The sequence below is a fragment of the Pectinophora gossypiella genome, chromosome 12, assembly GCF_024362695.1.
Source record: "Pectinophora gossypiella chromosome 12, ilPecGoss1.1, whole genome shotgun sequence".
In the NCBI taxonomy this organism is placed as follows: Eukaryota; Metazoa; Arthropoda; class Insecta; order Lepidoptera; family Gelechiidae; genus Pectinophora; species Pectinophora gossypiella.
Genome location: NC_065415.1, coordinates 6,316,454 through 6,329,834, shown reverse-complemented (window position 1 = coordinate 6,329,834; position 13,381 = coordinate 6,316,454). Strand labels below are relative to the sequence as shown.

General features: G+C 38.4%; 2 protein-coding genes across 2 annotated transcripts in view; both read right to left on the bottom strand.

Annotated features, from left to right (window-relative positions):
- LOC126371088 (uncharacterized) overlaps window positions 1-13,381 on the bottom strand; it is a 421,730-nt gene that overhangs the window by 316,550 nt on the left and 91,799 nt on the right. The gene's annotated exons all lie outside the window — the stretch shown is intronic.
- LOC126371096 (uncharacterized) lies at window positions 9,531-10,622 on the bottom strand. Its single transcript, XM_050016301.1, has one exon. It carries the CDS (start codon window positions 10,501-10,503, stop codon window positions 9,541-9,543), a length of 963 nt encoding a protein of 320 aa, XP_049872258.1. The 5' UTR covers window positions 10,504-10,622; the 3' UTR covers window positions 9,531-9,540.

Sequence of the window (13,381 nt, the reverse complement as noted above, 5' to 3'; positions counted from 1 at the left end):
GATTATTAGCATAAAATAAACTTACTCTTTGCTTTCAAATGCCATTGCCTTATATTCTCTTTGGCTCCACAAAGTCAACGGAAAGTGAATAGTTTCTAAAATCAATGGTATACCTGTAAGAATAAAACGTATTAAAATGTTAAGTAAATTATTCGTGTCAAAAAAATCAAACATTTTATGAAATTAACATTCCTATTAAGCATAATTGTCATGCTCGGGAAAATATTTACTATATTCTTAATTTCCTTTTGTGATACACATTTCGCCAATTGCATGAGTGAGAATAGCACAAACATAACAAAGAAACAGCCTGTGTACGTCGCACCGGCGGGCTCTGACCTCCCCTCAATCAACCAGAGGGATTTGTCTAGCACTACGAGTACGATCAAACCTACCGTACGTAGCTATGTTAACCATAGCTCGCCGGATACCTTTTATAACCAAACGATTAATATTGGGGGTGAGGATATAGTGTTCAGGGTCATAAATGGAAAGCCTGCGGCATTAGGAAGCGTTCCGTATCAGGTAAGTTTATTTAATATAATCCTTTTGTAGATCTACAGATAAGTTATCGATTATTAATATTTGTCTTTAGAAGCATTTCTGTTTTAAAGTGAACGCGCACATACCTAGACGCGCCGCATGGTCTCGCGTATAGATTAAAACAATCGATTTAAAACGTTTTAAACTGTTGAAAACTCGCCTACAACAAAAGAACTGTGTTTTGAGCTTCATTATAGGCAATTTTGGTCACTTGACGTCACGTTTCGTATTATTAGTTTATAGAATATCAAGAGAAAGTACCTATAGAACTAAACACGTTAACTATTATTATCAATAATAGTATACTTATTACACATTCAATAAATCTACACACAGTTTATAGGTACTCCGTTATATCCCTACCTCGGTAAAATCAAGAAAATGTAGTTATAATTAAGAAAAACGTAGTCGTCAACAGCAGCTGTTTTGAACCGTAATAAATGGTTGATTTCTGTTTTAAACGGTTTTTTTTATTTTAAACGGATCGGTTTAAATGGTTTTATACCAACCTTACACATCAGCAATTCACGTATCGTACGCGCATATTGTTGTAAGAATAATAGATATATTAGATTAATCATTTATGAATACTTTATCTCACGCTAACATTATCCGTGTCGCCCACACACCTTGTCGCACGCGCATAACATAACGAGTTCATAACTATACCTATCCCAAACGGGGTAATCAGAGGTCAAGAAGCTCTGTAAGGAGTAGATACTTAGTAACTCTGACTACCCCCGCACGCATCGAACGCGCTGAATTTGAAGACGTTATCCATTCTTGCTGAAGGGATCCATATATACCTACAACATTTTACTAAAATGCGCGTCGTGCGTGCGGCGCAAATAGGTGCGCGACGTTGCATACGATTTCATATTTGCGGCGCGGCTTGGTGTGTATTCACCTATGGGCTATGAGGCTTATAGTCTGGCTTTTGGTAACTAGATAGGTAGGAAGCACCGGGAGTTTTGGAAATTGGTGACTTTTGAATTTCAACTTTGCTGCTCGCTTAGCCATATTTGAGACACTTTCCAAACTGCCTGAAGATTTTTCTGATCTTCTATCCTGTGGGTTGTGGGGTGGATTACCAACCTCATCTACCCTAGTGTCAGGGTCACTATTGAACCGCCAAAGGCCCCTGACATGGCTCATGTAACGACGACTTACTTACATCAGTAAGTAGTAACCGGGACCGACGGCTTAACGTGCGTTCCGAAGGACTTACTTTCGGACAATCAGGTGAACCCTGTAATGTCCTAACCGAACTATGGTTTACAAAGTAATTTTTGTGGTATGTTTCCACCGGGATTCGAACCAGGGACCCCCGGATCGTGAGCTCAAGCTCAACCACTGGACCACGGAGGTCGTCTTTTTTTTATGAGTCGCCCAATGAATTGTGTTACGAAAAACATTATAGTTGTGTAGTTGTGTGGGCTGTGCCAAATAGCCAGTTAGTAGTTCTAAAGGATAATTTATAAGAGAAAATACAGAAGGCCTTCTTGAGATTTCTCTACAAGAAAATGTACGGATACTACCCTTTCGTTTATCCAACGAAATTCCTTTTAGGAACTTTAGGGTTTCATTCTCTAGAAAGTTTCACGGCGCATTGGCGCCTCTGCACTGTAAAGTCGTGAAATGTAAATAAATAAATAAGCAGAAGCATGAGCTTCCATGACGACTTAGTGTATTTTACCATCCTCTTTTAGCTCTTCTATGACGTGCATTGTCAATTCAAAAGCGAATTCGTTAACAGGTTGGCATGTTCATTCGACCAAGCAAACGGCAAAAGTTCACTGCTTTTTGCGGTGGAAGTATAATAGGCCGACAGACGGTCTTATCGGCCGCTCATTGCTTCGTAGATGATAAGAAACAAAAAAGCAGATGCTTTAAAGGGTAACAAAACAACAATCTTATATGTGATAAGGATATTTTGGATCATGGCCATAACCGGCACTAATGAAAATACGTCGCATTCTTTGAAAATTAATTTTTGATACATACATACATAAACTCACGTCTATTTCCCACTGGGGTCAGCAGAGGCTATGGAATTCCATTTGCTTCGATCCTGACATAATCCTGACACACCACTTTCGCTTTTCGCATTAGATATACAGAGTGTTAGTGACATCGTAACGAATACTCAGGGGGATGATTCAGACCATAATTCTGGGTTAATATCAAGTGAAATTTTCCGTCGCTGTATTCGTTACGATGACACTTACACCCCGTACAAGTAGGTACATACGGTAGCCATACAAGTAGGTATGGGTGTTAGTGACACCGTAACGAATACTGAGGGGGATGGTTCAGACCATGATTCTGAGTTGATATCAAGTGGAATTTCCTGTCAAAAAATTCATGAATTTTTTGTTTTTTTTTTTAATTATTTTCAGATCCATACTTTTGCGACAGAAATTTATACTTGATATCAACTCAAAATCATGGCCTGAATTATCCCTCAAAGTTTTCGTTACGATATCACTTACACCCTGTATTATATTATGAGCATTATTCATAGCGACTGGTCCATTATTAATAATTAAATTGTTATTTAAATTGCCGGTAACATATTAATATAAATAAATAAATTATTGTAATCTTCTATCGTACGGGTTGTGAGGCGGATTACCAACCTCATCAACCCTAGTGTCAGAGTTACTATTGAGCCGTCAAAGGCCCCCTGACATGGCTCATGTAACGACTACGTATTTACACCAGTAAGTAGTAACCGGGACCAATGTCATTATTGTAATATTATCTACCTAAGGATTCAGAAACGCAATTGTTCTTGCAGAAAGCTATCTAAAAGTGATTTCAAAAATACTTACGCTACTGCTGGTTATTTGTGGACACAAGGTTCGCCACCAGCATATGCTACGACGGTACGATCAGGCCAGTGGAGGAGAATCCGAAGAGGCAGATATCCAGAGACATACAAATTTCCTACCGACGATATTGCTATATTAGTAAGTTAAACTGGACTCACACTGTCCCTGGTTATTTAATTTTGTGGCCACAAGGTGCTCCACCAATATTCACTGCGAATGCACGATCAGGCCAGTGGAGGTAAACAACTCAGTTTAAATAGGTGCTTCTTGATATTTAAAAACTGGGCCCTGCCACCTTTTTGGCCATTGACTATGCATGTATTAATGTATACTTATGATGATCGAAGTATGCAGCAAATATTTATGTTTCACCGTTTCAGGGACTCTTCTCGTTTTTGTACGAACCCAAGTTCCACGTCGCCATTTAATATCTTCTTGTAAATAAAATCCATAGGTACGATGAGGGTAGGCAGATGTGTATAGTACATACAGCACCCATCCCAGGCCAGCTACATTCCTTACCTAAATACATAATTCTCATATTCTAAAGAATCCCTCAAAACCCTTATCCGCGCTTCCCGGAGCCGAAACCAGTTTTTGTGACGTGATTTATTAGATGGCATTAACTATATACTTGGCCGGATTTAACTACTTAACCTTTATGGGACGAGTTTTACGTAGTATTTTACACTAAACTTGTTGTATATGAGCAAGTTGCCCTCATCAAGCTCATGGGCTCCTAATTCAAGAAGGGCTCTTAATTCAATTATGTACGGTACACTTGTTAATGTTGCAGTATGTTACCAGAGCATTCACATATAATGCGTACGTCGCTCCAGTTAGACTAGCGGTCGTGAGAAGAGATTATAAAGGGCAATGTCTCGTCTCTGGTTACGGCAAGATAAACACCGAGGTAAGTATTATTATTTTGTAATCTTTTGCCAGATAACTTTTATAAGTAGTAACTATCTACAGATTCGACAGAAGAGGCAAGTCACAGGGACGGAAACCTGGAACCTGACAGAGGGCAGCAGTAACTGTCAGTACTATTCAGAGGCGGAGGACAGGAGTCCTAGGACGGCTTTGAAATAGACTACTCTGGGCGCCATCCCACTCGCGTCAGACAGAGTAATGCGGTGCGGAAGGCAAGAGGGAAACCACTGTCTTATTTTACCCTAAAAGAGTTAAGTAGCAGGGAGAATGCTACACCGACAAAAGCGTGTCTCTGAAATTAGTGATGGCCTACAGATTTTTGTCTGTTTTGTGTGCCAAATAGATAAAATAAAATAAATCACACATCAACCATATCACGACCATACAGGAAGGGATATTAGATTAGCCTTTGTTGTCCTGTGGTGTACCGATTTGCCTCTTAAGCAAGGAGTGCCTGTTCAGTCCCCGGAACCTACTGAGTTATTTATTTAAGTGTAATCTGTATCTCTGTATGTCCAATTACAAATACAGTTGACTATCTACCATTAAGACAGCGACACGGGTCTAATAAAAAGTTTGGTACCTACTTAACCCTTTCACGGACAGAGATCATGGGCCATTGATGGTTCATAATAGGTATTATGACCTTGGAATCGGGACGTCATAAGACGTTCTGTCCTTGAAAGTGTTAAGTGGTTCGTAATGCAATGGCATTTACCTCTGACTTACATATTTTTATGAGGTGATTAAACACAATTACTCACATATATTTAACAGCAATCGTCACAGATGTTGCTCATGGCCGAGGTTGAAGTGTTATCCTTCAAACAATGTAACGCTATCCACAAAATGAACATGAGAAAGTTCGTGTGCACTAGCAGCGCCGTGTCGGATGTTTACAAGGTAATAATTAAGTATCTACCTACTCCGCTGCACCCTTACAACCCAACTCTTCATCATCTTCCCAGCGTTATCCCGTTTTCACAAGGTCCGCTTACCCAACCTGAAGAACGTTAACGGGTCCGGTTTTTTTTGCAGAAGGGACTGCCTGTCTGCCTTCCCAACCCGCGAAGGGAAAACCAGCCCAGTACAGATTAGGTCACATACCTCCAAAACGCATTTCTCGGGTATGTGGGTTCCTCACGATGTTTTCCTTCACCGCTGAACACGTGATAATCATTTATGATCTAAACTCCAAACATGAATTTGAAAAACAATTTAAATCAGTGGCCTGTGCTAGATTCGAACCTGCGACCTCATTTACAACACTATCCAGTCTATTTTGCGATGAAGACCTCGTGAGGAAACCCACATTCCCAAGAAATGGGTTTCGGAGGTATGTGATCCGGCACGTGTTTCGTAACCGCCAAGCAGCCTATTATGAAAAATATAATAATATTAGTTGAAGATAGATCAATATATTTAGTTCATAATTAAAAAGAAATAAAATGTTTATTTAACATATTTCAATTTAACAATTTTTTGCTTACGTAATAGCGGTGAGTTTTAAAAAAAATCTAGTATACTTAAATAAAATAAGCACTTGTTCGATAATGTCGTTAAAGCTCACGTATTTAATAAGGTTCTTTATGTACCTAAAAGTGTGTAAAAAGAAATATATCTGTTTTATTTACAGGGTGACTCTGGCGGGCCAATAGTTTGCCGGGGCACACGAGACCCTAGAGACAATGGTAAAGGTGTACAAGTTGGCATCACATGTGGTGCACGGAAGTTTTATACTCCTAGGGGTTGGGGTCCGCCGAATACATACTTTACAAGAGTAACTGCCTTCAACAAGTTTATAAACAGATGTTCATCCCTACATTCTTCATACACGTTTGTCATTCTAAACTTTTTAATAAATTTGTCGTTTCAATGTTAAACAATGACAGTGAGTGTTTTACAACTTTTTTTTTTTTTTTTTTTTATTTTATTTGGGTAGCTTACAGCCTTTTTTACAAAATGAATACTTATAAATACAAACAAATGCCAATGAAAAGCTACCACAAGTGAACATTAAACATTTTAAAATGTCCATACAGACTCAGATACAGCCAGAAATTAAATTAGGTTCCTTGGTCAGCAAGGTTTTTACACTTTGAACGCTACCGCTAAATAGGTCAAAGCGAGTATCAGTATTAAGCTTATTAACTAATCTTAATGTTCTAGGTAAGAAGCTATTGATTCTATAATTAGTGCAACAAGGAGGAACATGAAGCAAAGTATTATGTCGCAAAATTCTATTAGGGATTCTTAGATTGATCATACTGAGGAGATCAGGACAATCAACTTTACATTGTGCCACTTTTAGCAGAAATGATACATCAGCAATCGACCGCCGTAAATTAAGTGGTAAAAGGTGAAGTTTATGGCACATCTGGACATAACTCAAGTCGGTGTAATTTAGATGAAACTTATAACTAAGGAAACGAATAAACTTTTTTTGAATTTGTTCAATACAGTTACGATATTTATCGTAACCTGGGTTCCATATTTGGGAGGCATATTCAAGGTGGCTTCGCACGTATGCACAATAAATAATTTTGATAGTTTTCATCTTTTTGAATGATTTTGATATCCGTTTTACAAATCCAAGTGCTTTGTAAGCTTTATCCACGCATAAATTAATATGTTGGTCGTATTTCAATTTACAATCTAATAATACACCTAGATCTTTAATAGTATCCGTATGATCAATATACTTACCATTCAGCTGATAACTATTCATAAAAGTAATTCTCTTCCTAGTAAAACTTATTGAAAAACATTTCGATACATTTAAGTCTAGCTTGTTGTCGATGCAATAGTTCCGAAGCCTATTAAGGTCATCTTGTAAAAGTTGCGCATCAGATGGACCGTTGACAATTCTATAAATTTTCATATCATCCGCAAAAAGTAAAAACTGCGAATTTTGGAAACAGCATACGACGTCATTTATAAAGATGGCAAACAACAAAAGACCCAGCAAGGAACCTTGCGGAACTCCAGAGGGAACAGGCAGCCATGATGATGAGTAACCATTAAACACAACTGACTGTGTTCTATTCCGAACATAAGAGCTAAACCATCGAAACAAATCGCCCCTTATTCCCAGACCAATAAGTTTCAAAAGCAGTAAGTCATGATCAATGCGATCAAATGCCTTGCTGTAATCCGTGTATACAGCATCTACTTGGTTGCCAGCGATAATATTTGAAGTGACAAACTCATCAAGAATGGCTAGGTTTGAGACTGTTGACCTACCTCTCAAAAAACCATGTTGCTGTGATATAAATACGTGTTTGATACAGCTATAAAGTTGATTAAAAATGATCCGCTCAAAGACTTTAGCTATCAAGCACAGTTTCGAGATAGGTCGGTAATTTTCAACCATAGTTTTAAGACCCTTCTTGTGAATTGGAGTAATAAACGCAGACTTCCATATCAATGGCACAACACCCTCGACAATTGATCGTTGAAAAAGTATACTAATTGGTACTGAAATCGCATCAGCACAATTGACCAAGAACAAGGCTGGCAGAAAATCAGGACCTGCGGACTTACTCATATCCAGTACCTTGAGGTAGTTTGCTACCCGTAGTTGGTTGATTTCAATATTAGAAATGTCACAGGGTGTACACGGAAATAGAGTTTCATCGGGCAAGTTAGAAGTATTAATGTTAACGTTAAGAAAAGTAGACCCGAAATAAGTGGAGAAGAATTCACTTATCTCTTGTCCCGAGTTACTAGAATCAGAGGAGTACGACATTTTAGCTGGATAAGAACTACTCCCGCGTTTACCCTTGACATAAGACCAAAACTGTTTAGGATTAGATGAAATAGCTTGCTCCACTGAACCAATATATTCCCGGTAACATCTCACCTCCGTTATTTTAACCCTATCACGCAATAATTTAAATATGTTCTCATCAGATTTGTTGTTATAAATTTTATATTTAGTTAAGAATTTAAACTTTTCCCTAATCATTTTTATGAGTGAGGATTTGTACCAGGGAGGATACGAACGTCGTCTAGTTGTACGCGTTGGTATAAACTGATCACGAATCTTATATGTGATTTCATAAAATTTTGCAACCGCATCATCAACCGATCCTTGACGGAGTACAGTATGCCAATCAGTACTTGTTAAATGGCTACATATTTGCTCGTAATCAGCCCTGCGATATAAATAGTAAGTACGCTTTGGTACTTCTAGTGGATCTAGATCAACAAAAGATGGTTGGATAACCAGGGACTTGTGGTGGGGATCTTCTTTTACCAGAGGATCATGGCATTCGGTAACAGAAACAGTACTTGTGCAAAGAACTAAGTCTAGGATAACATTATTGTGATTGGTATGGCAATTGAACTGTTTTAAACCACAGTCATAAATGGTCTCAACAAATAATGTTGCTATGTCTGTCGATATATTTGTCGGTCTCAGGCCAATGTCAGATGGACACCATAAAATTTCAGGTAAGTTAAAGTCGCCCAATATTAAGTACTCACCAGAGTTTAAACTGCTTATTTCCTTTAATTTGATTAAAAAGTTGTTAAGTTGAATATTAAAAGAATTGCCCATGTTTTGATTAATCAAATATAGTACGCAAATATGAAGATTGACAGTACACCTCGTTCTAGAACCTCGCAATGAAACCGTTAACCACACATCCTCCGCACTTGAATTCCAATCCAAGTCACACGAGGTCGTCAGATCACGGCGTACTGCAATGGCTACCCCACCGCCCTTGGTTTGACGCGTAAGGGCATAATCACGGTCACGTCGATAAACAATATACCTATCGTCAAAAAGTTCCGCGTCCGATATGCCGTCAAGAAGCCAAGTTTCGGTCAATGCTATGACATCATAATTGCTGGTCAGTAAATTACGTATAAAAATATCAGTTTTTGTCCTTAATCCCCTACAGTTCTGGTAATAAACAAAAAGGTTAGAAGACATTTTGAAGAAAGTCATTAACTGGATAACTATCATAACATACTTCACATCCCTCACTTACAATGAAAAAATGCATCAATAAGTATTGTCTACAAACTTCGAATAATACAAAAAAATAAGATAGTAAAAGTAGGTAAGTAAAACATTCAAGCGAGCGCTCAACGCTGCGGTTCAAAAAGTAGGCATTTGCTGGAATGCAGTGACGACGCACGGTACAGTGAATAGAATAACAAGTAGTGGTGCTCAAAGTAAACCGGAAAAAAATACTTAGGAAAAAAATACAAATGTAAGGTGTTAATGAATTTTGTCCAAGTCTTTCGAATTTTTTATGGTTATAACCTTGGATTCCGGACTTTTTCTGGCAAAAATCTTTGAGTTTTTTACCCAAATGAAATCATAATCCTTAGCTTTAGCAAGTTTTTTAGCTTCTGTGAAAAGTATCTTGTTTTGTACCGTGAGGTGGTCATTTACAAAAATCTGATTAGTACCTTCTAGACCTATATCGGTAGGATAAAGCTTTTTGGTAGAACGTGCAGCGGCGATGAAGTCCTCCTTTACATATCGATTTATGAACGATAGTATTATCGGTTTAGAATGGTTGTCTTTGGATGGGACTCTAGTCACGAAGTTGATGCTTTGTTTGGTTATAGGATACATGATCTTAGAACCAATAGCTGTAACTACGTTAAACAGGTTTTCCCGGTCCTTCATTGGAACTCCTTTAATTTCTACATTATTCAGCCGCGCCCATTGATTTTTTTCATTAAGATCGCTCTCCAATTGGGATATGCGCTGTTCTAATTTTAATGCATCGTCTTGTGCCCTTTCCACAACTTGAAGTCTTGCATCCAAGTTTTGCAACTTATTGGAAACCGCAGTTACCGAAGACTTAACTTCCAGAATCTCGCTCTTGATCTCCTTGATACCTTCCATCACCGCAAGAAGGGGAGCCAGGGTGAGTTTGATCTTGTTAAGCTCCTCCATGACATGCTCCAGTGTAGCAGGCTTCGGTGACCCGCACGATGGTGGCGCAAAACCAGATGCAGCTGACGTTATATCCTGCGGCTGTGCGGAGGTTTCCCCCGTCGCCGTTCCAGTCTTGCAATGGGGACATCTCCAAGCGGCTTGACGGTCGGCACCCAGCTTGCGGTAGCCCTTCTCAGTAATACCAGCGCATGGGAAGTCATAAAAATTCATGCAACTGCTACACTTTGCGTAATCCTGGACCTCGTCACCACACCTAATGCACTTGACCATATTTGGGCACTAAAATATACAACCACGCCAAACGGTAATAGAAGTTTGAGATGCACTGGCCACTGCGACCGATAGGTACCTAAGTAATCGAGTTGTAAAATACGTGCGCTCGTTAAAAGTCCGAGTCGTGTACTGTAACTTACACCACTTACAACCCGGAGGAAAGATTGCAAAGTAACTTAGGTATTTGTCATGCGCGAGAAAACGTTATACCTACTCACTAATTATTTTCTTTATATATAGTTACCCATTTTGTCGATTGCAGATTTTGACTTGCTCTTTCCGAATTTCATCTTACTTTTTTTAAATAAGCTTAGTGTTTTGACCTTATTACTTGTTTATAAACCGTGGAAGCCGTGGTAAGTAGTCCAGTTGCTAGAACGCTTGCCTCTCACATTCCCGAGAAATGCATTTCCGGTTTTCCCTCCGCAGGGTTGGAAGGTCAGACAAGCTTGGGTAAGCGGACCCTGTGAAAAACGGGATAATGCTAGGGAGATGACTTTAAGGCCTATTATCATTTTAATAATGGCTTTCCATTTAACATCTATAGATTTTTTTACAAAATCGACTTGAAATATAACGGGAGTCGAAATTTTCCATTCGTGGAAATGGATGGTCGGAGACTTTTCATTAAATAAAGCGTGTAATAAAACATTTAATTAAGCGTGTAATAAAGCGTTTGTGAGAAAGATATTATGGTTTCGACTGGATAAGCAGGTATGTAGGTAAGTATCTTTCATTGTTTATTTAACTCTGAATTTGATCATCATCCTTCAGCATTTCTAAGGTTTACTTTTTGATAATTTCATTGCACTAGATTTTACCAGATTCCAGAAAGCAAAGACGTAGGTATACGCTGCTATAATAGAGGAACACGGGCCTCCGTCAGAAAAGGATACCGCTGGAGACTGGAATAGCGCACAGATATTTTAATACTTTAAGAAGAGCAGACTTAACATATCTACGGAATTGTCATGGCAAAAGACTTGTCACACAGATACATCAGCATGGGCCGAACTTAGGGTTGATATTTTTCAATATGTTAGTATTAAATGTCTGTGGGATAGCGTAAAAGAGAAACGAACATTATTGCACAATTTATGGAAGAGTTCCGCATAATTTTAGAATGAAACAAAGCACAAAACGAGGCCACAGCCAGAATAAGTGCAGAATTTTGCCATAGATCAACACGGACCTCCGCGGACCTAAATAAGTTTTAATAAACTGCATAGTCCAAACTCATAGAGCAACACGGACTTCCAAACTGTCTCCAATTTGATATATTTGTCATGCATGACAAAATTGTATTAAAATTTTGCTTTTTGTATATCTTTTTCGTTAATTACACGGGTACATTACAAGATGATAGTACTACGATTACCGAAACCGATGCTACTGTAAGTAGCAACGACAATATTAACAACTATCCTAACACTTTTTATAACAGAACTGTTGAAATCGATGGCAAGGATATGGTGTTCAGGGTCATAAATGGAAGGCCTGCACAGTTAGGAGACGTTCCGTACCAGGTAAGTGCATTTATGAGTGAATTTGCTTTCCGCTAACTGTATACTGATTATGAACATTGTGTACGGTCACGAGTACTTAATAAAGTAATATGTATACTTACACTTTGATACCATGTCACATTAACTTTTTTGACAAATTAAACCGTAAGTCTCATTAAATGTCAAATATGATAGTGCGACAGGGTCCTAAACTGGGTACCTACATGATATTACTCCTAACTGTATTAGGGCATTCAAATGCAAAATTTGTTTCCATACCAGATTCATTGATGTAGGTAAGTACCTGTGAAGGCTACTGTTTATAGAAAAATTGTTTCAAACAAACATTACACCTTACGTGGTAGGTAAGCAGAAACTGATATGGACTTTCATTTGCATTCACTAATTGTTTTGTACCCGCGTTTTAGCAACGATTATTATAAGGCCATAGGTCAATAAAATGCAGGAAGAGAAGTGATAATGTGGGCTAGTAATGACACATAAGCAATAGGAAAAATTTAAGACTTAGCTTTGTCAATATCAAAAGCCAATACAATGAATTCGTCGTCAGGTTGGAATGATGCAGAGAAATAAAGGTACCAATACCTACACCGCTTTTTGCGGCGGAAGCATTATAGGCCCAACGAGGGTCCTAACCGCCGCACATTGCTTCGTGAAGGATAAATTTTGTGACTGCTTCCAAGGGTAATAAAATATCTCAAGTTGTATCACGAATGTAAATGATATAGGTATTCAAGTTACTTTTTTGTAACCCTTATTATTATTTTTTTTTTCTTATTATTATTATAATATATTTTTTCGGTGGGAAATAGGCGTGAGTTTATGTATGTATGTATGTATAATTATTATTTTTGTAAATATTATACTACGAACGAGCTGAAACCGTCACTTGATGGAAAGTGGTTATGGGAGACTGCAGACATTCTTGTATCTTTTGTATCTTGTACCTTTTAGTCATTGGAGTTGAAAATATTATAGGAGTTCATAAGAGATGCGTAAACCTCGTGAGGCGAGCGAATCTAAATCTTGAGTCCGTGTGCTACAGATTTGACAGATACAAATCTTTGGTCCGTGTCAGACTATGGTGTTAGTAACTTGAAAAACAAATCACAGGTGAGCTTGTTCTTGCGAACTGAGTCCTTTCCGTTTGACTTAGACTTTCCGGAGTGTATCCCTTTCTAATACTATTTGTAGCTTTTCGGTTTAGGCATAGAATAATGAATAATACTACATACAGAACGGCAACTTTACCTCACCCCCTCTCGGTCTTACTTTAGTCTTCAATCGTATGGGCGCGTCGGACGTCACACACACAGATGAGCGCGTACGATAACGTCAATAAGTAGCTG

Bases quoted from the DNA above. Each gene is read 5' to 3' on its own strand.
- LOC126371096 (XM_050016301.1), bottom strand. From the start codon at position 10,503: ATGGTCAAGTGCATTAGGTGTGGTGACGAGGTCCAGGATTACGCAAAG.